Raw genomic sequence first — 21,271 nt, 5'->3', positions numbered from 1 at the left:
CAGGGGCAAAAACACCTGAGCTAGAGTGTGCTGTTGTTGCAGAACGAACTTTTGCCAAGCCAGGAGCCTTCAAATTCTTCTGGATTGGCAGCTCAGCACTGTAAATTCAAGGTGGCCCTATTGGTCTGAGCCCCTTGGGGTCAAAAGATGCGAAAAACGAGGAAACCAACAGGGAGAGCTAATCTTAAAGCAGGGATGGCAATGTGTTAAACCAGATAAGGTGCTCTCCCCTTGGTGAGAAGCAAGTCAGTGTTCTGTGGGGTAAATGTGGTTAAAAAGCTCACCTACCTGCAGGACACAGCCCTGCACACAGCTGGCCCCAGCGGCACCCAGCCAGGAAACGCCAGGAGAAGGGGAAGCCTTGGGGAGCAGCCTGGGAGCTTCCAGCCAGGCAGAAATAGCCAGCAGCACATTTCCCTTCCAGCCTTCCGTGCCTGGAGAGGAAAATAGCAGTCTGTGTGCTCTGAGCTGCTGCTGGTTTGGTGCAGAGCGAGGATTGACAATGGGAACTCTGCAAAGTTTGCACTAAAAGTGACTTCTGATGTGAGAAAGAAAACAGACACATTTTTCCACTTGTGAAAACGTGTAGATGACTAAAGTGAGTCAGTTCAAGTTCCATGGCCTTGGCTAATTGCTTGAGGTGACTTTCCACTGGGCTGGACTTTCTGCATGACTTCCATGATTTCACAAATGCCACCTACTCCCTCTTTCAGGTGCTTCTTTGTCCCACAACAACAATGCCAGACTGCTTTTGCCTCCCAGAATTCGCAGATCCAATGCCTCTGCACCCAACCCTGTGCCTAAGCTTATATTTTGATTTACTTTGAGTGAGAGAAATGCAGCAGAGAAGCCAGGAAGAGCTCTCCCAGCACGAAACAAGGGTGCCAAACTGCCCCAGAGAAAGTGAAAAACTCCAGGGTGAGCTGATTGCTAACCTGCAGTAGTGGCCAGGCAGGCAGGGCAGGCATTCCCTCTCATTCCAGAGGCCAGTCATGTTTTCAGGAGTGAAGGTGCCTTCTGGACAAGTGAGAGGAACTCCTGTCCCTAAAAGGAAGGGACAAAAATAAACTTCATTGTGAGTGTTATAGTGATGCCTCAAGAATTTTACCTTCTATTCTTCATGTATCTGTAGCTTTGGTGTAGTTCTGGGATTCATATAAAAGGCTAAAACCTCTGTTCCCAGCACCCTGAGTCAAAACAATTCCTCTGCATGGAAATCCAAGGACACTTTGCTGCCTCAGAGCCCCAAAATATGTAACCAACAGTGAACTGGAGGAGCAAACTTGGGGTGATTGACATCAACACTTGAAGGTGTAATTGGAGAATTGAGGCTCAATATGTTAATGGACAGAACTGATAAAATGTGAAGAACTCGTGACTCACTGTCCATTTTGGGTGTAGCCTCTCCAGTGGGCTTTGTTTGCCCTGAATGCACCTGAAATATTATAATAAATTTATCTGCTTTTTATTCTCCTAACCTTGTCTGGCCTCTGTTTCAGGTAAGCCCAGCAAAGGCATCAATGCTCTGGCAAGACTCTCAAGCTGAATGACCCCCAGATGGCCACTGTGCCACACTGGCTCCTTGCCACCCCCCATCCCCTGGCCTGAGGTGACACACTGGGGTCACAGCCACTGAACCCTTGGGAAGCCAGAGTACCTGTGGGGCAGTAGCAATGAGCTGGGCAGCGCTGGGGGTTCCCAGCCACAGGCTCCTGGCAGTAGAATCCCCTCTGGCAGGGCAGGCAGGTGGCAGAGCCCTGGGCTGGCTGGTACTGCCCGGCAGGGCACAGCCTGGGCAGGACTGTCCCCGAGCTGCAGAAGTGACCCTGCAGGACACAGCAGGGAGAGGATTTCATGGGGACAGTGCCAACCTCAGGGTCTGTATAAACCCAGCATCCCCAAAACCTCTGTGTGGGTGAAACCAGTGTTTCCATCAGCTCTGGGTGACCCTTTGGCACCGTGGGGCACCAACAGCCCTGCCCAGAGTGAGAACCCCCTGTGCCCTCAGCAGCACCTTGGGGCACAGGAATAGCCCTGAGAACCCCTCTTGGGGCACAGGAACAGCCCTGAGAACCCCTCAGCAGCACCTTGGGGCACAGGAATAGCCCTGAGAACCCCTCAGCAGCACCTTGGGGCACAGGAAGGCCGTGGGGCTGATGGAGCTGAAGTTTGCTGGGCAGTAAAACCCCTCAGAGCAAGGTCCTGTCGGAGAGCTCAGCCCGGCGCTGGCACAGAAAGCCCCGGGGTGGCAGGGGACACAGCTGTCCTGGGAGTCACCTCCTGAGGGGACACAAACACAGGGGACACAGGGAGAACACCTGACATGTAGTCACCATCTCTGGAAATTATGTCTGATAAGTTTTGCCTTTATATTTACAGTATTATATTTTTATATACCCTTTTATACATTTTTTTATACCTTTTATATGTCCTCTGTATCCTCTATACCCTTAACCTACAAGCTTGTAACTTTTGTAGTTTGATATTCTAGCTTAGTTTTGGAGTTCTGTTAGGCAGGAAGACCAAACGCTCACAGTAAGAGGCCAAAAAGCTCCATGCTATCAAAAATGTGAGGGTCAACCTTGGTTGAAACCTTCTCTAGAACATATTATGTAAACTAGACTCAAGCCTCATCTGGGGGGGAATTCTTTAGAGCAGGGGCACATTACTTCATTTATTAAGTTTCTTATTCGGGGATCCTAGACAGATGTGCTAATTTGCAAAGTGTATAAAATTGTATATACATTATAGAGTGTGTGCATTTTTGGTGTTTCCCACCTTGGAAAGCTGGTGTGCCATAGAATCCTATTAAACTACCGAGGTATAGAAGTCTTTTATCCCTTTAATCATGTCTGGCTCACAATTCTAAGACCAGCAAAAAGGAACATGTGGCCACTGACCTTAGGGGCAGCTGGTCACCACAGGACAAACCAGGGGTGCATCCCACTCACCAGTGGCGTTGTTGAGGGTCCCAGCAGGGCAGGCGACTGGGGATGGAGTTCCCTGGGGGCAGTAGTGTCCCCGAGGGCATGGCCCGCTGAGAGGGGACACGGCTGTCCCACGGGGGGTGGCATCTGTGGCTCCTCCTTGGCAGAAGTACCCAGCAGAGCACAGACCTGAGACACACACAGAGGGAGAAAAGCACCACCCAGAGGCTCTCCTGACCGCTGCCAAGGTGCAGATAAGAGCAGAGAGGCCAAAGCCCATCCTGGTGCTGAGTTAGCTCTGCTGATAGCCTGGGCTGGTCACCTTTGCTGTGCCTTTCCCTCTCCTCGTTAACCCTTAGCCTCAATCCCTTTCTTTGCTTCACTGACCTCACCTGGCGTTTGCTCACCTTATCTCCTCCCTAACTGCTTCCCTGGGTTTTGTTTCCCATAGGAAGAGCTCTGCCTTTCTTCTTTCCAGGTATCCAACCCTGGAATTTTGGCCCAGGGACAATTCCTCTGTGTGTAAATGGGAGGGGAGGATTTTGGAGGATGGAAAGAGCAGTGATAAAAGTGTTAAAGGAAGTGAAAGCATAAAAAAATCTGTGAGAGAGAAGGAAAAGCAATGCAGTAACAGAAACAACACCCCAAAGAAATGCTCAGGGAGAAGAATGAAGCAAAGAATGGCTGATAAGCACAGACCCAGGTGAAGGGTGTCCTGCAATAGCCTTTACCCCATTCAGGGAGATGTTTCAGCCCTGAAGCCCAGCCCCTGTCCTGGGGGAGGTCAGGTATCCCCCAAACTCACCATCAGGCTCCCAGTTGGCCTCTCCCCTGCAGAACCTGCCCACGGGGCACTGCCTGCAGGCTGTGGGGGCCACTGCCCCCTCCAAGGGGTTCAGGGTCCCCTCGGGACAGGGCAGAGGGACAGCAGTCTGGCCTGGACAGAAGTACCCTGGGCATGGAGAGAGCAGGGAGACTCTGCTCAGAACAGGGGAGAAGGGGAGTGCTGAGCAAAGCTCATTTCCCTTGTCTCCAGGCTTAAAAAGAAAAAACACTGCTGAAAATGATTTCTGAATTCAGTGATCAGTGAAAACACAGGACAAAATTAAAACTGGTCCCAATCTGATTCCAGGCTAAGTAGAAACCATAAATCCCCCTTTTCAGCAACCGAACCTGTGACTGCAGCCACAAAGATCCCTTTGCCTTTGCACAGTGCAAACCCCACTCCCCCTGAGCACAGACAGGAACCCCCCACCCCTCACCCAGTTTGGGGTTTGCAGACCCCAGGCTCACCTCTGGGGCAGCTGAGGGGCTGCACGGTGCCAGCAGAGGCACAGGCCAGCCCGGGTGGGCAGGGCAGGCAGGCACTGGCCCCGGGCACTGGGCTGAAGGTGCCAGGCTGGCAGGGCAGCTCCTGCCCAGAGCCCCCAGGGCAGTAGGAGCCACGGGGACATCTGTAGCCATGGATCCCATCGGAGGGACAGGGAGCAGAGTTTCCTTCCAGGCACACATAGCTGAGAGAGAGAGAGAGAGAGAAAATCCAGAGCTGGGATGAGGATGGCAATGCTTTAGGATTTTAACTTCTATATTTTTCATACATCAGTAATCCTGTAATTCTCTAGTGTATAACTCTGGGCTCCATCTAGGGTGCTAAGCTGCTGTTCTCTCGTTTTTAGACAAAGCAATTCAAGTGCTAACTGCTATCAGAAGCCTTTCCCCGTGAAATTTCATTACACTGCACTGAAATCACTTCTAAGACTCTCTTACACTTATAAAAGAAATCAGATTTCCTCTTGCTCTGAGGCTCCTGAGCTGGACAGACACTGCTCAGGGCACTTTCCTGCTGGATTGCACAGGCTGGGAATGGTGCCTTGTCCCTGATTCTTGCACCACCTTGTGGAGGAAGAGAACTCAGAAGGGAAAAAAAGGCTAAATTCTCAGCAAGTGTGATTGTGAGGCTAAATAAGGGATTTGCAATAGCGATTTATATAAAATATTTTTTTTTCACTGAAAACAGAAAAAAAGATGTCAGGCAAACATGAAGGGGAAAGGAATATCTACTGATACCTTAGGATTTTAGTGTCTATATTTTTCATATATCTTTAGTTGTGGTGTCTAGCTCTGGACCCCAAACAGGGTGGTAAAGCTCCTGTTCTCAGCATTTTTAGACAAAACAATTCCTCTAAGTTGGGAATCCAAGGAGAGTTTGCTGTCTCAGAGCCCAAGATATGTAAACAGTGAATTGGGGGAGCAAGCTTGGAGTAATTGACTCCATCAGCTGAAGCTGTAATTGGAGGATTAAAGTTCAATATGCAAATGGACAGAACTTATAAAGTATAAAAAACTTGTGACTCTCTGTCCATTTTGGGTGTAGGCTCCAGAGTAGGCTCTGTCTGCCCTAAATGCCCTTGAAGGACTTAAATAAATTAATCTGCTTTTTATTCTCCTAACTCTGTGTAACCTCAGGTTATCCCATCAAGGCATCACTACCAGGCAAAGCCACATCCCACCCCAAGGGCTGAGAACAAGCCCAGGATCTGCAATTCGGATCTCCCTTGGTTATAACTCACAGCTAAGCTGTGCTTTGTCCCCGCCCAGTGACCGTGGCACTCACCCTGGGTCACACAGTCCCGCCTGGGCCAGCTCAGCCAGCCCTGGGCCACTGCAGACCCTGCCAGGCGGGCAGGGCTGGCACTGCTCCTGTGCCCCCAGCCCCACGGCACTGGAGAAGGAGCCAGGGGGACACGGCACAGGGTGCCCTGTGCCACGGGGACAGAAGTGTCCCACGGGGCAGATGTCATTGGCAGGCAGGGCAGCGCTGGAGGATTCCACCTGGATGGGGAGAATACAGGGGGAAAGTGTCACCAGGTGGGATTTGGCGCAGAGAAGTTCTGGGAAAGGCCCAGAGGAGCTCAGTCCTACAAACTTGCTGTCACTGAAACTAAGCAAAGAGCATTGGCATGAAAGGGTCCTGGCTTTGGTTATCCTGCCCCTGATGCCATATTTTAGAGGATATACCAGACCCCACACTCCAGTGCAATGCAGAAATGAAGGTCTGGCCAGAATTTATCCATGGGCAGCCAGGTGTTCCAGCAGACATCAGGAGTAGGATGTCTCAGAGCTCTCAGGGAGCAGAAATGCTTGGAAAACATGCCACCAGAAGCCAGGAGATGGTGACAGACCTGGTCCCCAGGTCCCCAGGCTCACTGAGCTGCTGCTGCTGCTGCCTGGCACTCACCCTGTGCTTGAAGGGCGCTGGGCTGGTGGCTCCCTTGGCACAGTGATAACCTGGATAACAAAATCCAGAGGGCTGGGACAGACCTGGAGCTGAGCAATACATCCCTGAAAAGAACAGAGAACAACGTCAGGGCGAGGAGCTGCACAGAACAGCCCTGGAGGGGTCAGTGATGGGAAAGGAGAAGTCATCTGTTTGTCCCCTGTGTCCCCTCTCACCTGCTGGGCAGGGCTCACAGTCAGACTCGCTGGTGGCACCAGTCCTGGGGCCAAAGGTGCCCTTGGGACAGGGGTGCTCCGTGCTGAAGTTGGTCCCTGGCAGGCAGAAGTGCCCAGCAGGGCACAGCTCAGGAGTTTGTGCTCCAGGACCTGGGATATGAGGGAAGGATCTCGCTCAGGAGAGATTGGGACAGATGATGACATTGTCTGTGCACAGCACCAGCTTCCCTCCCTCGATGGCCCAGCCAGGCACAGGGCAGAGGAAAGCAGAGCCCGTGGGGCAGGAGGAGCCCCAGATGGTGGGGAGGTCAGGCAGATGAGCAGCAGGAGCCTGCAGAACATGACCCTTCAGAAGTGGTTTCGCCCAGATCAGAGACAATGGAAATCCAAAATAATGATCTCGTCCATCATCCACCTCTAGCAGGCATCAGAAAGCACCAACTCCCTGGAGCTCAGCCTCAGGCAAAGAACATCTCCTCACCCAGGTGAGTCAGTCCTGAGCTAAACGCTTGGGGAAAACAAAGGGCTCCCATCAAAAGCTCTGCTGGCATTTTGAGGCTCTCAGTTGTGCTTCCAGCTCTGCTAAAACTCATCTTAGCTCCGTCAAGCAACTCCTCCCCTGCTGCTTCAGCTGCTCACCTGAGCCAGGAAAAGCCTCTCTGCCCTGGAAGGTGATGGGTGAATTTGTCACTGTCAGGGTGACCCCAAAGCTCTGTGCTGGGGAGCAGATGAACATCCTGTGCAGGCAGATGGTGAGAGCTCCGAGCAGGACCAGCTCTGGCTGCTGGCCAGACTGAGAGCTCCCTGCCAGCAATATTTGTTTCCCTGCGAGGCCAGAGCCGTGTAAGACATGCACAGGAGGTGGAGAGCAGGTTGAACAGCACACGAGGAGTTCTGGGTGACCTGAGGCTGCTCCCAAGAACCCAGCAGGGGTTTTGGAATTAAAATGATTTGGGGTGTTTATGCTTAGTGCTAGAAAGCATCACTGACTAAAAATGACCTGGGGCACTCTGTTTGTTCTTGCTGTGTCCAAGGGGGTCAGAAATGGAGCTGTGATGGGGAATATTTTTCCTCTCTCTGGAAAGTGAGGTAAGTGAGGAAACCTCCAATCCTCACCACTGCAGAAGAACCCAGCTGGGCACAGCTGGCAGTCTGCTGCCTGCCCTTTCCCACTGGCAGGGCTGAAGCTCCCAGGGCTGCAGGGGATTGGGAATTCTGAGCCTTCAGGGCAGTAGGAGCCAGCAGGGCAGTGCCTGTGGTCTGGCTGTGTGGATCCAGGGTCACAGAAATACCCAGCCTGACATGGCCCTGCAAGAGAAAAGCTGCGGGGTTAGGATTGAAACCAGAAAACATTTAAAAAAAAATCCAAGCCAAGAGAAAAAAAGGATGTTGGAAGCACACAATACACACCAGAAACTGCAGCCAGGCCTTCTCCCTGGCAGAACTTCCCAGCAGGGCAGGGCAGGCAGGAATTGCGGGATCCCATCCCAGACTGGGGCAGGAAGGTGCCAGCAGGACAGGGCTGTGGCTCGGAGCTCCCTGCAGGGCAGAAATGCCCTGGGGGGCACAGAGCCCCTGTGGCATCCCTGACAGGGCCGGGAACACGTGCCTGGGAGGTGCAGAAATGCCCAGGCCAGCACTGACCACTCGGGGCTGAGAGCCCTAAAGGACACGAGCAGCGAGTCAGGTGAGGCAGGGACATCCCCTAAATCACAGCTTTGGGATTAACCAACCCCACAGTTCTGACATCCCATAAATCCCAGCTTTGGGATTAACCAACCCCACAGTTCTGACATCCCCTAAATCACAGCTTTGGGATTAACCAACCCCACACTTCTGACATCCCCTAAATCACAGCTTTGGGATTAACCAACCCCACAGTTCTGGGGACACAATGGTCCCAGAGCCTCCTGGCCATCAGGGGTTAAAAGCTTGATCTATACTCTCAATATTTCCTCCCACAGCTGATGAGCAGAGGGATAAAAGCCCAGAGAGTTTCCTAAATCTCCCTTTCAGAGGTGAATGATCATTATTGGTCTTTCCACTCAGAGACAATCAAACCCAGATAAGTCCTAAACCCCAAGATTCTTGTTTCACAACCTTTGCTAGGGCAAAACCACCTTAATCTGCCTTGAAATCAGCTTGCAAAAGATGGTTTGCAAAAAACCTTTCAAACCTACCCGAGGGGTCCCAGAAATCCCTGAATCTGCTCCTTCCCATTTGGATGAGCTGCACAAAGCACTCCCCTCTATCCCCAGACCCCAAGCAGAGCAGGGCTGTGCTGAATCCCCCACAATTCCTACCTGCCCTGGCACAGAAGGTGCCCCCAGGACAAGGTCTGCAGCCCCTGGGGTGTGCCAGGCTGCTCTGGTTGCTGTAGGTGCCCTCTGGACATGGGTACTGGGTGGCAGCTCTGGTCCCTGGAGGGCAGTAATGTCCTGCTGGACACTCCAGGGGTTTGGCCACGCCGTGGGTGTTCCCTTGGACATCACCTGGGTGCTCCTGTGGGGCACAGAACCTGCCAAAAAAAAAAAAATCCCAATATCCCTCCTGTCCCTTTGTTCTGCCAGAGATAAACTCCATGCAAAGCAGTGACTACACAGTGAAAGGGAAGGAAATTCCTTGGAAAAACCGAAGAAAAAGCCAGGATCACCCTGCCCATCCCAGCAGGGATTCCCTGGGACACAAGAAGCCACTTCATTTTCATGAGAAAATGGCACCAGACAGGGAAAGGTGGTGTGAAAACAGGAACAAGAGCAGCAGTCTTGTGCATCAAAGTGTATCTTGTACATCATCACAGAGCAGCCTCAGGCAGAGGGAAATACACCTGGTAATTCCTAAGAAAGGTTCAAAAAGAAGGAGCAAATCCACGTCACTCACATTCCTGCTGGGCATGTTTCACACTGGCTTTTGCCAGCCTGCTGCTGGTATTCTCCAGGGGGACAGGGCAGGGGCTTGGGGCTGCCAGGGGGGCAGTAGTGACCCACGGGACACAAATAATCTGGGAGCAAAAAACAGAAATACCCCTCTAACATTAAAAAAAAATATATTTTTTTTCAGCTTTTTCTTTTTTTTTTTGCCTTGAGAAGATCCCCTATTTTTCCTGCTTCTTAGCATTACCCAGTAATTTACCCTGTCTTACTTGGAATAATTTTTTGAAAACATTTTTAACTACAACAGCCATTTCTAAGCATAACTTTCAGCTGTAAGTAAAATCAGATTTTGAAGGGATCTTGCTGCTCAAACTCCCGTAGGTAAAGAACAATCCCAAAGAATTCCTACCTGAGTGCTGGTCTGACACAGATCCTGCTGGGCAAAACCATCCCTCCTGACACAGCCCTTCTGGGGAGCTCTGGCCGTGCTGGGAGCAGAACCAGCCTGGGGAGCAGGGCTGGCAGTCCTGTGCTGAGTGACCACCAGGGTGAGGCAGGAAGGAGCCTGAGAAGAAAAAGCCACCAAAATCCCATTATTGCATCCCTACATGGAGGAATTATCAGGATCCCAAAGCTGCAGCTCACACAGGAACTTTCTGGCTGCACCAGTCCCAGAAGGATGCTGGTTTGGGAAGGAATTCCCAAAATCCCAGCACTCCCTGGGAGAGGCTAAAGGTGAATTCCTATTTATTTCTGAGCAGTGCAATCCCTTGCTAACACAAACTATAAATTAATCCAGGAAAGAAATAAAAGTTCCACAGCCTCTTAGCTAATTTAACCCTTTGCCTCATTAGTGCTGCTGTTAATGATCTCTCCCGTGGAGGGGGAGCTTCCCTCCCCACCAGCAGCTCCAGGGCAGCTCTGCAATCCCTGTGTGATTCAGGGCTGATGTTCCAATCCAGTGGCTGAATTTCCATGCTGAGAGCAACTTTTCCTTTGGGAATAGAGGAAAATTCCAGCCCAGCCTGGCAAAGGGCTGCAGAGCTCTGGGAAGGGAAATGCCAGCAGGGAGCAAACCTACCTGGGGGACAGGGAGCTGGAGAGTGACTCCCTGCAGGGCAGAAGTGGCCTTGGGGACAGATGTTTCCCACTGCTCCATCCCTGGGGTTTGGGACTGCAGAGCCTCCTGAGCAGTAGAAACCAGCCTGGCAGGGACCTGAGGGAGCTGCCAGCTCTGGGCTGGCACAGAACCGACCTGGAGCATGGGGAAAAGCAGCAGCAGCGTCTTTTGGAGAGGCCAGGAGCAGTTCCAGCACAAGGCTGGGGCTGCCTGGGGATCTTGGCATGAGGGGAAAGAGGATTTAGGTACCAAAAACCCAACCTGAAAGATGTGAGCAGGAAGAAAGACTCAGCTCCTACCTGGAGGGCAGGGGAGGGGAAGAGATGAGCCAGCAGGACAGAAGGTTCCTGCTTGGCACAGCCCAGCAGATCCTGGGGCTGGAGCTGCAAATGGGAAAGGCAGAGTTGAAATGTAAGAATTACACTGTATTTCATTGAGATAGCTCAGGAAGAACAGAGCTAGAGCACTGAATTAAGGGGAAAAAAAGGGAAAGCAAGCCATCTTGAGCCTGGTGACCCCAATATCCCCCTAATATCCTTCAGGTGACCCCAATATCCCCCTCAACAACCACCATCACCACCCTTGACTGCTCCCCTCCCTACCAGAGGAATTTCCAGGAAACACAAGTTTGCTTGCTGTGGATCCAGGTGGACAAAACCAGCCAGGTGAGCAGAGTCCATCCGGCCTGGCCAGGCCTGGCCTGGAGCAAACCCTGCCAGGAGGACACAGATGGCACTGGGAAGCATCCCAGAGGTTCAGAGTGTCACTGTAGGTCCCAGGGGGACAAGGGTGCTGCGTGGCAAACTCTGTGCTCCTGGGGCAGTAGTGACCTGAAGGAAAATGTGGTTTCAGAATGGGTAGGATTCCCAAAGGCATTCCCTTCATCTCTTTTTGGGAAGGACTGACCCCAAGCCACAATGGTGGGTCTGTCCTGTAATTAGTCACTGCTCTGACAGTCAATCCCATCTCCTGCCCCAAAAGCAGCTGCTCAGGGCTGAGGCCAGCCAGGAGCCCAGGGATGGCACAGCCAGACCCACCTGGAGGACAAGCTGTGAGGTTGGAGGCAGCAGAGGTGCAGTAGAAGCCCTCAGGACACTCCAGGCACTGAGTGCCACTCCAGGAGGGGCTGTAGGTCCCTGCAGGGCACGGCTGGGCTCTGCTGCTGCCCACCCCACACACATGGCCTGGGGGACAGGGACCTCCGCTGGCTGTTGGCTTGGGAGAAAAACACCACAGTTACATCCCAAAACCTCCTTGTAGAAAGCTCTGTGTCATGTTGTGGAGGTGAAGAGAGCCAGACATTCACCCTGAAATCCCCCCTCACTCCTTAACTCTGCACAGTGCTGACTCTTGTCAGCATCTTTAAAAATTCCTGCTGGATTTTGCCTCAGAGCAGGGCTGGCAGCTGCAGCATCCTAATCAAACCCATGAACTATTAACCTCTGGAATTTTAATCTGATGTGGCATCCCAGGCTGCTGTGCAGCATCCACATGGAAAAACAGAACTACTGCTCAGATTTGCAATGTGAAGCTCAAAGAAAGCCAGATGTGTTTTGTTATCTCTTCTCCCTTTCACCATCAATCAACCAGACAAACCTGATGCAGGAGGTGATGTTGAGAGTTTAATCCAGGGCAGGAGAACTCTAGTGACCTTAAGACACTCAGTTTCGCTGATATTTTGAATATTTTACACGATTTCCAGCACACCACAGCTTACCCTGGGAGGTCTGGGAGAAATGCTGCCTCCACTGCAGTAGAACCCAGGGTCACACAGCCCAGTGGGAGACACGAGTCCAGTGCCATTGCAGAAATAGCCTGAAATTAAATTAAGAGGCACCACGAAAGGAGAGTAAAGATGTTGGCTACTCCAGACAACAGCAAATTTGTGATGAGGAAATATTCATTGTGTTTGATTCTCCTGAGGAGAGCTGCAGAGGGCAAACAGCACTTGTGTCACCTCTGAGGGTGAGAATACCCAGAGCAAGGGTGGGAAGGGAAGCTCTCCATCTCCACTGCACTGCCAGCATCCTCTGAGCTGGACAAGTGGCAGATTTATCTCTGTCCTCCCCCTAACACCTCTCTCCAGGAAAGCAGCTGTTCAGGACTGCCTGCTCCAGCACAGGAGCCCTAGGAATGGCTGTGATCTCATCACTCAGCATTTTGCAGTGTTTTACCTGCATCACACAGGAGGCAGTCGTGGATCCCAGTGTTCCCAGCAGAGCTGCTGTACCGGCCAGGCGGGCAGGGCAGGGGGGAGACAGAGCCCCCAGGGCAGTAGGCTCCTGGGGGGCAGCTGTTCCCCACCACACCATCCCTGGGGCTTGGGCTGGGAGATCCTCCAGTGCAGTAGAACCCAGCCAGGCACAGTCCTGTCACCTGGGGCTGCCCGGGGAGTGCACAGAAGTGACCTGAGAGAGCAAACAGTGCCATCAGTGCTGGCAGAAACCCCCAGAGAGACATTCCAGGGAGCAAAATGATGCCTTAGGATTTTAGCTTCTATACTTTTGTGTATCTGAAACCCTGTCATTATTTAGTGTATAACCCTAGACTCCATACTCCACACAGGGTGCTAAACTGCTGTTCTCTCTTTTTTAGTTAAAACAATTCCCCTCAAGGACACCTCACTGTCTCAGAGCCCCAAGACATGTAAACAGCAGTGAATTGGGGAGCAAACTTGGGGTAATTGACTTCATTAGCTGAAGCTGTAATTGGAGGATTAAACCTCCATATGCAAATGGACAAAACTTATAAAGTATGAAAAACTCATGACCTGCTGTCCATTTTGGGTGTAGCCCTTGAGTGGCTTTGTCTGCTCTAAATGCACCCAAAGGCTCTTCAATAAATATAACTGCTTTTTATTCTCTGAACTTTGCCCAGCCTGTGTTTTAGGTAATCCCAGCAAGGCACCAAAACCAGCCCCAGAAGCTCAGGGTCACTCAGTCCCCAGGGTCACTCAGTCCCCAGGGTCACCACGCTGAGAGGCTGCTGTGCCTCACCTGGCTCACAGGGGGTGCAGTGGGAGCTCCGGCTGCGGCCAGCCTGGGGGCTGTAAGTGCCTTTAGGACAAGGGAACTGAGCTGCAGAGGCAGTGCCTGCAGGGCAGAAGTGGCCAGGGGGACATGGGTTCTCCAGAAAGGAAGAGGAATTCTTGGGGCAGAAGAACCTGGGCCAAAGAGAGAAGAAAAAAAAAAAGAGGATTTTGGCTCCTGTGCTGGATTGACCAGAAAGGACCACATCACTTGTGCATCATCACTACACTCTGAGTTGATTCCTCAAGTGCCAAATTGATGGCATAATTGCAAAAGCCACAGAGACATCATTTTCTTAACTTGAATCACAACACAGCCAGGCTGTGATTCATCAACTTGTAAAAGTTAATCAAGTTCCAATCCAGGCAGTAATTGGAGATAAATCCCCCAGGGAAAAGCCAGGCTCAGCATCAGGTGATTTTCGAGATCCTCTCCCCTGTGCCAGCCTGTTGCCAAGGGAACCAGTTTTTACTCCAGACATGCAGTAAGTTTATGGTTTCTGTGCTCTGAGCAGCCTAAATTCCCTCCCAGTGGGGCTGGATGTGGGGTTAGGGCTTTTCCTGGCCCCAATGTGGTGTCAAACAGCCCAGCAGCTGCTCTGCTGCCCCACAGCACCTCCCCAAGTGCTTTCCAGTGCTCAAATAATTAATTTTCCCCCATCCCCTGCTCTGTGATGGATAAACAATCATTTCCAGCACTCCCTAATCTCCCTGTGTCTCACCCTTCAGGACAGGGGAGGCAGCTGCTCTGTCCCTGGGAAGGGTTGTAAGATCCTGCTGGACAAGCAGTGGGAAGAGCTGTGCCCTGGGGACAGAAATGCCCTGGAAAAGAAGAGCAGATCAGAATCAGCAGAGCTGGGAGAATCAAGGACAAAGCTGGCATTTCAGTGTGACTTGAACTCACCCTGGGGACACGGCTGGGGCTCCTCACCAGGGACACAGTAGTGACCCTCTGGGCAAGGCTGGCACTGCTCTCCATGGGAATGGGGCCCGTGGGAGCCAGGGGGACAGGGGACTGGGCTGCTGGAGCCCTGGGGACAGAAGTGACCAGCTGGACACGGAGCTCCTGACAGGCCATCGGTGGGCGTTGGGCTCTGGGCGCCCCTGGCACAGTAGAACCTGCAGCAGGACAAACAGAAAAACTGCATCTCAAACAGGGAAAAAAACCCTCAGAGAGCCCAGCAGGGCATGGCAGTGGGGTGTGGGGTCATCCCCACTCACCCAGGGCTGCAGGGTCCCGAGGGTGCCCTCTGCCCGGTGCCACTGCAGAAATGTCCCCCAGGGCAGGGCTGGCACTCCTGCACACTCCTGCTGCCCTCCCGGCCAGCCCAGGTGCCAGCAGGGCACGGCAGGGGCGCTGGGACACCTGGCAAGGTCAGCCACAGCAGGGTGAGGACATGCTGCCAGGATTGCTGGGATGAAGGGAAGTGCTGCTCCACAGCTGCCCTACCTGCAGGACAGTAGTGACCAGCAGGGCAGGGCAGCCCTGACTCTCCATCCTGGGGGTTTCTCACTCGGGAGCCACTTTTACACCAAAACCCCTCAGCACAATCGCCTGGAAAAACAGGATAATGGGAGAATAAAAACCACAGGAATACAAATTTCAGATACAGCCATTTGCCATCTACCAATCCCTGCTGGAATGGGCAGCAGAGGAGATGCAGGTGACAAGGGACAGATTGAGAAGCCTGAGCACTGCCTCCACCTTCCAATAAACATCCCCCATCCCAATAAATAAACATCCCACATCCCAATCAATATCCCAGCACACATTTCACCTTAAAAATCACATTCAGTACATCCTAAAGTGAAGCCTGAAATATTAAGAATTTTGCTGAATTAGGGTCTGTCAGGACAAGGACCAATAAAAAAAAATCATCAGATGTGAAAAAAAAATCTTGGAAAAAATGGAGAGATGTCATTGCTGAGTGTTTTGACCTCTGTCTCTTTGCTAAACCTAATCATGAGCACATCAATGGCATGGAAGGATTAATTATTTGGGAACCAGGCTAAAAACACAAACTAATTCTAAGTAAAAATCTAGACAGGTTTGACACTGGAGAACTCCACACTGGATTTTTTTAAAGAAGCATCACACATAGAATTCTGGTTTCTGCAGTCCTTCTCTCACTTCTTGCTTAGAAAAAATGAGGTTTTCTTCTTCTTCAAGCTGTTCTTGACAAGTAAAATGAAACATTTCACCTCAGCTGAGGTGAGAACCCTGGAGTCCAGCTCCAACCTCTGCACTAATCATCAGCCATCGATGATTTCCAGCAGGAATGAGGATGCTCAGAGGAGCAGCAATGTACCTGTTGGGGCAGCAAGGCCAGGAAGTTCACAGTATTTCCCTGCTGGGCATCTCTGGCACTCCTGGACAGATTGCAGTTTTTGCCTGGGGCCAAAGGTCCCTGCAGGGCAGCTGTGCTGAGAGCTCCTGCTGGTGCCTGGTGGGCAGTAAAAGCCTCGTGGGCAGGGATAAAGGGTGACATCGATGAGTGGCCCTTGCTGGCTGTCACAGTAAAATCCTGTGGAGGACAGAGGAGGTGCTGGATGGAGTCACAGGAGCTGCTCAGGGTGAAAGAGCAGCTTCTGCAGGCACACACAAAATTAACCTGGCCTTAAATCGCTATTGGTCTGACTCACTGCACTCTTCATAGGACATTTAACCCCCAGTGGTCCCCAAAAAACAGGGCAAAACTGACAGGTGGCACAGGAAAACACCTAATGACCCAACACTGATCCCTGTGCTCCCTTTCAGCTACTGGAACCCTTAAAATAAAGTTTTCCCCCTGAACATCTGAGTTTTTCCATTTAAATTGCTCAGAATTCACAGATGTTGCTAATTCTGCTTTCACATCTGAGCTGCTTTAACCTTCAGTGGCCTTTCCAGGGAGAGACAAAATGTTCTCCTCCAGTACAGAGGAGAAACAAGGTGAGCAGCAAAGCTCTAAACTTGGATTAGGAGGAAACAACACCACCAAGCTGGCAGGTGTTGTCTGGGGGAAGCACAGAACAACATCTGGATCCTGGGAAACACAACTCCTATTTTCTGGCTGTGCAGCACCTCTAGCTCCTGCCTGCTCTCCCCACAGGGAAATGGCTTTTCCACTCCCAGAAAGACTTTTATTGTGAATTTGTCCCTCCCAGTCCTTCGAGCACATCCCCAGGGCACTTCATTCCCCTCTCACCTTCCCAGCACTCCCCGGTGGGGGCACTGAGGCCAGGCTGCTGGCAGTAGAAGCCAGAGGGGCAAGGCTGGCACTCAGAAAGGGCTCTCCTCCCTGGCAGGCTGGAGAAGGTGCCTGCTGGGCAGGGCTGGGGCGCTGCTGATGCTGCAGCTGCGAGGAGAAATACAGAAAGAACTGGAAAATGACAGAATGGCTGCACTCAGGGGTTGGATGAACACAAAACAGCAGCAGGGAAGTCTTATTTTTCACTCTTAGATCCAACAGTGCTGCATGGGAGGGGACAGATGTTATTGGCTTTGTTTTACTCAGCCAATTAAAGTCCAGATATTGAGACAGAGATGTCACCTCCCACTTTCAAATGAAGGGGAAGGATTAATTTGGGACTTTCCCACCATGCTCAGACCCCAGCCAGCAGCTGCCCCACCCTGTCAGTGTTTCAGGCACTCTGTGCCATGCAACCCCCAGGGCTGAACACCTACTGCAGAAAGAGCCCACAGGGCAGACGTTGCCAGTCACACCATCGCTGGGTTTAGGGCCAGCAGCTGCCCCTGCACAGTAAAACCCAGCAGCACATTCCCCGCTGGGGACAGCCAGCCCTGCAAGACAGACAGACAGGGGGACAACGCTCAGATAAAGGGGGAAAAGCAGGAAAAACCACTGCTGGCAGTTTCTGGGAGAAGCACTGCTCCATCTCCATGGAAATTCCAGGAACATCCCCACAGACACCAACCTGAGGCATTGCAGTAGAGCCCTGGGGGACAAGGCAGGGGCTCTGGGCTCCCCTGGGGACAGTAGAAGCCAGCTGTGCACTTGCCCCCGGTGGCAGTGGCAGGGCACAGGCAGTTGGCACTGGTGTAGTTGTCCAGGTCAAAGGGCTGTGAGGTCCAGGCTGCTGAGATGCAAAACCAACCTGGGAACAGCAAACGGGGCTGAGAAGCTCTGGCACAAATTGTCACAATAATCAAATAAATAAATCACAAATTAAGCAGCTGGGATGGCTTTGTGTGGGACAAGTTCAAACCACCCAAGTTGAACACCACCAGGCCATCATTTCCCATGAAATTTAGTACTATATAAAACCATATTAACAAAGATGGTGAGAGATCTTGCAGCCTTAAATTCAGTACTTTTCTGTGGCCACAGGGCTCAGTTCAGCTGCCTGGGAAGGTTCAGATGCACAGACTGCTCCTGGCTACCAGGCTCATCCTGGGGCTCACCTGACCAGCACATCACCCAAAGGCTGCTCAATCCTACTAAATTCCTACATTTCAGCCAACAGGCTGGAAGGGCTGTGGTGACAGCTGCAGGGTGAAAGCATCAGCCTCCCAGGATGTCCCCAGTGCCACACCCACAGCTCCACACTCACCTGGGTCACAGTGGCCCGAGGCAGCTGTCAGCCCCTCCTGCCCGCAGTAGTGCCCAGGAGGGCAGGGCAGGCAGCTGTCCAGGCTCTGGCTCATGGGGTCAGGGTTGTAGTAGCCTCTGGGACAGGGAAACTCCGTGGCAAACTTGGTCCCTGTGGGACAAGGAGAGCAGGAATCTCCCACAGACCATAAACACAATCCTGGCTCTCAGTCCTGCTGCATCATTCCTGTCACCTTTGCCACTGTGGTCCTCACAGCCCTTCATGGCCAAAACAGCCTTCAGATGCTGTTTAATTTGTGAGGCATAGCTATAATTTAAAATATTGTTTGGGGTTTATCCCCATGAAGAACCAGGCTGACACTTCAGCTCTCTGTTCACAAAGATAATTTCTTGCATTCAAGGAGGATGTTTCACCCTGGCTGAAGGATTTCCTTGTCCCCAGGGCCACCTCACCTTTGGGGCAGTAAAACCCAGCTGGGCAGGGGTTGGTGCTGTAGCTGGTGGTGTTCTCTGGGCAGAAGTAGCCTGGAGCACAGGGGGAGCACAGAGCTTGTCTGGAGAGGTTGTTGTAAGTCCCTGCAGGGCAGGGAGAGGGGAAGCTGCTTCCTCCTGGGCAGAAGTGGCTCACAGGGCAAGGACCTCCTTTCTCCCACACACCTGGCAAGGAGGAGAGGCAGTGGGTTGGAAATCTTCCCTGGAAATCATTATTTCTGAGACACAAAAAGTGGCAATAGCTGTGCCCATCGCAGGCAAACACTGATAACTTCCCCAGTGCTCAGGGCAAGCATTTCATCTGATAACACACCAGCTGCTCTTCACCCCAGGCACGTGTGGTACAAAATCCCCACAGGGATTTGGATGACAGAGGAGGCAGGAGCAGGAATATTGGGAGAAAAGGCAGCATGTTTCAAAGCTGCCTGTTGCCCAACCCCAGTTCCACCCAGCGCTGCTCACCGGCTGGTGATGGTGAGGAAGCCCCAGGCAGGCAGAAGTAGCCAGGAGAGCAAAGTCCTGAGGGGGCTGTGAGACCTCGGGAGGCACAGAAATGGCCAGGAGGGCACTCTGTGCAGCTGGAATCCTGCTGGTTGTGCAGCCTGGGAGGGACAAAGGAAGGGTTTCAGTCGGTGGGTGTGAAAGCTCAGCTCTGGTGAAGTGAAACAACCACAAAACTCTTCTGATCAATGCAAGGACATCTCCAGTGAGCCTCGCTGAGCTGCACTTCGTTGCTTAAAGGACACATAAAAAAGGAAATAAAATTGGCATCAGCAGAGCCATGAAGCTTTACCTGTCTGAGTAAGTGCCCTCAGGGCATGGCTGGGGGGTGCTGGTGCCAGCTGGGCAGAAGTGTCCAGGGGGGCAGGGGCCACCACTGCTCATGTTGGTGGCTCCACTGGGGTTGGGGACACTTGCTCCTGCATGAGGGAGGTAAAGCAAAGGGATCCTCAATGATTTGGGTTGTTTCACAGGCAGGTTTGTTCCCCGTGGCTAAATAACCATTTCCATGGGTGAAATAAGAGAGGAGCTGATTGTGACTCATGACAATAGAGCCAGAAATCCATGGCAGAGTGGAGTAACTGACAGCAGGATCCAGAGGGCCACAGCTTCCTGCTTTGGCACTCCTTTTGCCCTCTGAATCCTCAGCTCTGTACCTGCTGTGCAGAAGAATCCTGGCCAGCAGGGCCCACTGGGAGAGGACAATCCCCAATCTCCACAGAACATTCCTGGAAGAGCACAGAGGGAAAAGAGGATCAGTAAACTGGGAGGGAAAAGCAGGAGAGCTGCTGTGCACTGGAAGGCAGAGGGAAGAGTTGGAGGAATCAAATCCCTCAACAGCCACACAAGTGTGACAAAACTCCATCCTCATTCAGCTCATGCTCCTCTGGGAAGGAGGAACCTGGGTGTGAACCAAACCCTTCTGCAGAGCCCCCAAAAACCTGTGCCTCGCTGGGGTCACCAACAGGACAGGAATCCTCTTCAGACTGTGGATTTTTACATTTGCATTTCCTAGAGGTGAAAACCCCAGAGGATTGAGGAGAGAGAGATCATCACCCTCTTAGGTCCAACAGGGAAATCAGAGCATCTCCTCACCTGCAGGGCACTGCTGGCACCTCTCAGCATGGCTCAGGCCAAAGGAGGGGTTGTAAGTACCAGGAGGACAAGGATATAAAGTGATCCCAGTTTTCTGGGGGCAGTAGAATCCAGGAGGGCAGCGCTGTTGGAGCCCTTTGGAGCAGTGAAACCCAGCAGGACAAGGAAAGCATCTATCCTGACCTGTGAGGGAAATGCAGGAGCTCAAAGGAAGCATGGAATGAAACAGTAGTAAAATACCACCTGCACAACTCCCCTCTGCCTGGCTGTGCACTTAGAGAAGTACCTTGTGCACTTAGAGAAGCAGAAATCAAAATAAAGTGGTTTGTTTTTTAGCTCTCCCACAGTCACCAGCCTCAAATTTGTGTTTCTCCAAGGAGCATTTGGTTCAGCAAACTCCACTCCACCAGCCCGAGTCACCTCCAGGTCTCCCCATTAGGTGGCAGGCAGAGCAGAGGGAAAGCTGGAAAGCTGCTGCCAGCCCTCTGTGCACAGAGTGACTCTGCCAAACCTAAACCCCATCAGCTGCTGCAGCAGGGAAAACATCCCTCCTGTGACACCGAGGGGGAAATAACCAAATACTCCTGCTCCACCCCTTGCTCTACCCCATACCCCCAAAATATTGAATATTCCCAGCAGCTAGCAGCGCTCAAGACCTTCCTGGATACAGACAAAAACTATGATCAGTGTTTCCATCTCCCCTGAGTCATGCTGGAGTTGCAAAGCTGCAGTTCCTGACCTGTGGCATTTCTGCTCTGTTTTATTTCTGCCCTCCTGACCTGTGGCATTGCTGTACTCCCCACTGGGACACGGGGAAGGTGCTGCTGAGCCTGCAGGGCAGAAATGTCCCCGAGGACAGAGATCTCCAGTGACACCATCCTCTGGCCTTGCAGTCTTTGTCCTTCCCGTGCAGTAATAGCCTTAAAACAGAAAACATTTCTTTCCCCCAAGTCAAAACCAATTTCTAAGCAGCTGCAGAAATCCTGCCTTTGCCTCACCTCGTGCACAGAGTCCCACAGGGGCATCCTGGCCAGACATGTTGCAGAAGAAGCCAGGGGCACAAGGCAGGCACCAGGTGACATCCTGGGCTCCTCTCTGGCCGTTCCAGGTGCCAGCAGGACATGGCATCTCTCTGGGGTGCCTGGTGCCAGCTGGGCAATAATGTCCTGCTGGGCAAAGATCTCCAAATGGAAGCCCCACCTGAAGCCAGGGAGTTGAAACTCAAATAA

The 21,271-nt window shown here is 52.1% G+C and overlaps 1 protein-coding gene across 1 annotated transcript in view; it reads right to left on the bottom strand.

The window, feature by feature from the left end:
- Positions 1-21,271, bottom strand: part of LOC146427483 (uncharacterized) — a 52,674-nt gene that overhangs the window by 13,101 nt on the left and 18,302 nt on the right. The window contains exons 20-57 of the mRNA XM_085081604.1: positions 21,041-21,242; positions 20,822-20,962; positions 20,043-20,225; positions 19,604-19,675; positions 19,240-19,366; positions 18,909-19,048; positions 18,408-18,611; positions 17,956-18,105; positions 17,320-17,499; positions 17,069-17,185; positions 16,590-16,739; positions 15,711-15,926; positions 14,852-14,956; positions 14,623-14,767; positions 14,306-14,520; positions 14,124-14,223; positions 13,370-13,536; positions 12,548-12,781; positions 12,091-12,188; positions 11,411-11,588; positions 10,976-11,203; positions 10,673-10,756; positions 10,335-10,508; positions 9,663-9,818; positions 9,261-9,381; positions 8,684-8,898; positions 7,791-8,042; positions 7,497-7,688; positions 6,381-6,530; positions 6,166-6,269; positions 5,542-5,759; positions 4,221-4,441; positions 3,733-3,879; positions 2,952-3,116; positions 2,129-2,280; positions 1,658-1,826; positions 936-1,044; positions 289-434 (exon numbers count right to left, since the gene is read on the bottom strand). Of these exons, the coding sequence (XP_084937730.1) occupies positions 289-434; positions 936-1,044; positions 1,658-1,826; positions 2,129-2,280; positions 2,952-3,116; positions 3,733-3,879; positions 4,221-4,441; positions 5,542-5,759; positions 6,166-6,269; positions 6,381-6,530; positions 7,497-7,688; positions 7,791-8,042; positions 8,684-8,898; positions 9,261-9,381; positions 9,663-9,818; positions 10,335-10,508; positions 10,673-10,756; positions 10,976-11,203; positions 11,411-11,588; positions 12,091-12,188; positions 12,548-12,781; positions 13,370-13,536; positions 14,124-14,223; positions 14,306-14,520; positions 14,623-14,767; positions 14,852-14,956; positions 15,711-15,926; positions 16,590-16,739; positions 17,069-17,185; positions 17,320-17,499; positions 17,956-18,105; positions 18,408-18,611; positions 18,909-19,048; positions 19,240-19,366; positions 19,604-19,675; positions 20,043-20,225; positions 20,822-20,962; positions 21,041-21,242 (6,127 nt within the window). The remainder of the gene's footprint in view (positions 1-288; positions 435-935; positions 1,045-1,657; positions 1,827-2,128; positions 2,281-2,951; positions 3,117-3,732; positions 3,880-4,220; positions 4,442-5,541; positions 5,760-6,165; positions 6,270-6,380; positions 6,531-7,496; positions 7,689-7,790; positions 8,043-8,683; positions 8,899-9,260; positions 9,382-9,662; positions 9,819-10,334; positions 10,509-10,672; positions 10,757-10,975; positions 11,204-11,410; positions 11,589-12,090; positions 12,189-12,547; positions 12,782-13,369; positions 13,537-14,123; positions 14,224-14,305; positions 14,521-14,622; positions 14,768-14,851; positions 14,957-15,710; positions 15,927-16,589; positions 16,740-17,068; positions 17,186-17,319; positions 17,500-17,955; positions 18,106-18,407; positions 18,612-18,908; positions 19,049-19,239; positions 19,367-19,603; positions 19,676-20,042; positions 20,226-20,821; positions 20,963-21,040; positions 21,243-21,271) is intronic.

The sequence above is a fragment of the Lichenostomus cassidix genome, chromosome 24 (assembly GCF_008360975.1).
Source record: "Lichenostomus cassidix isolate B80296 chromosome 24, HeHo_3.0, whole genome shotgun sequence".
In the NCBI taxonomy this organism is placed as follows: Eukaryota; Metazoa; Chordata; class Aves; order Passeriformes; family Meliphagidae; genus Lichenostomus; species Lichenostomus cassidix.
Note: the sequence above shows the minus strand (reverse complement) of the source record. Positions and strands in the feature narration are given on the sequence as shown.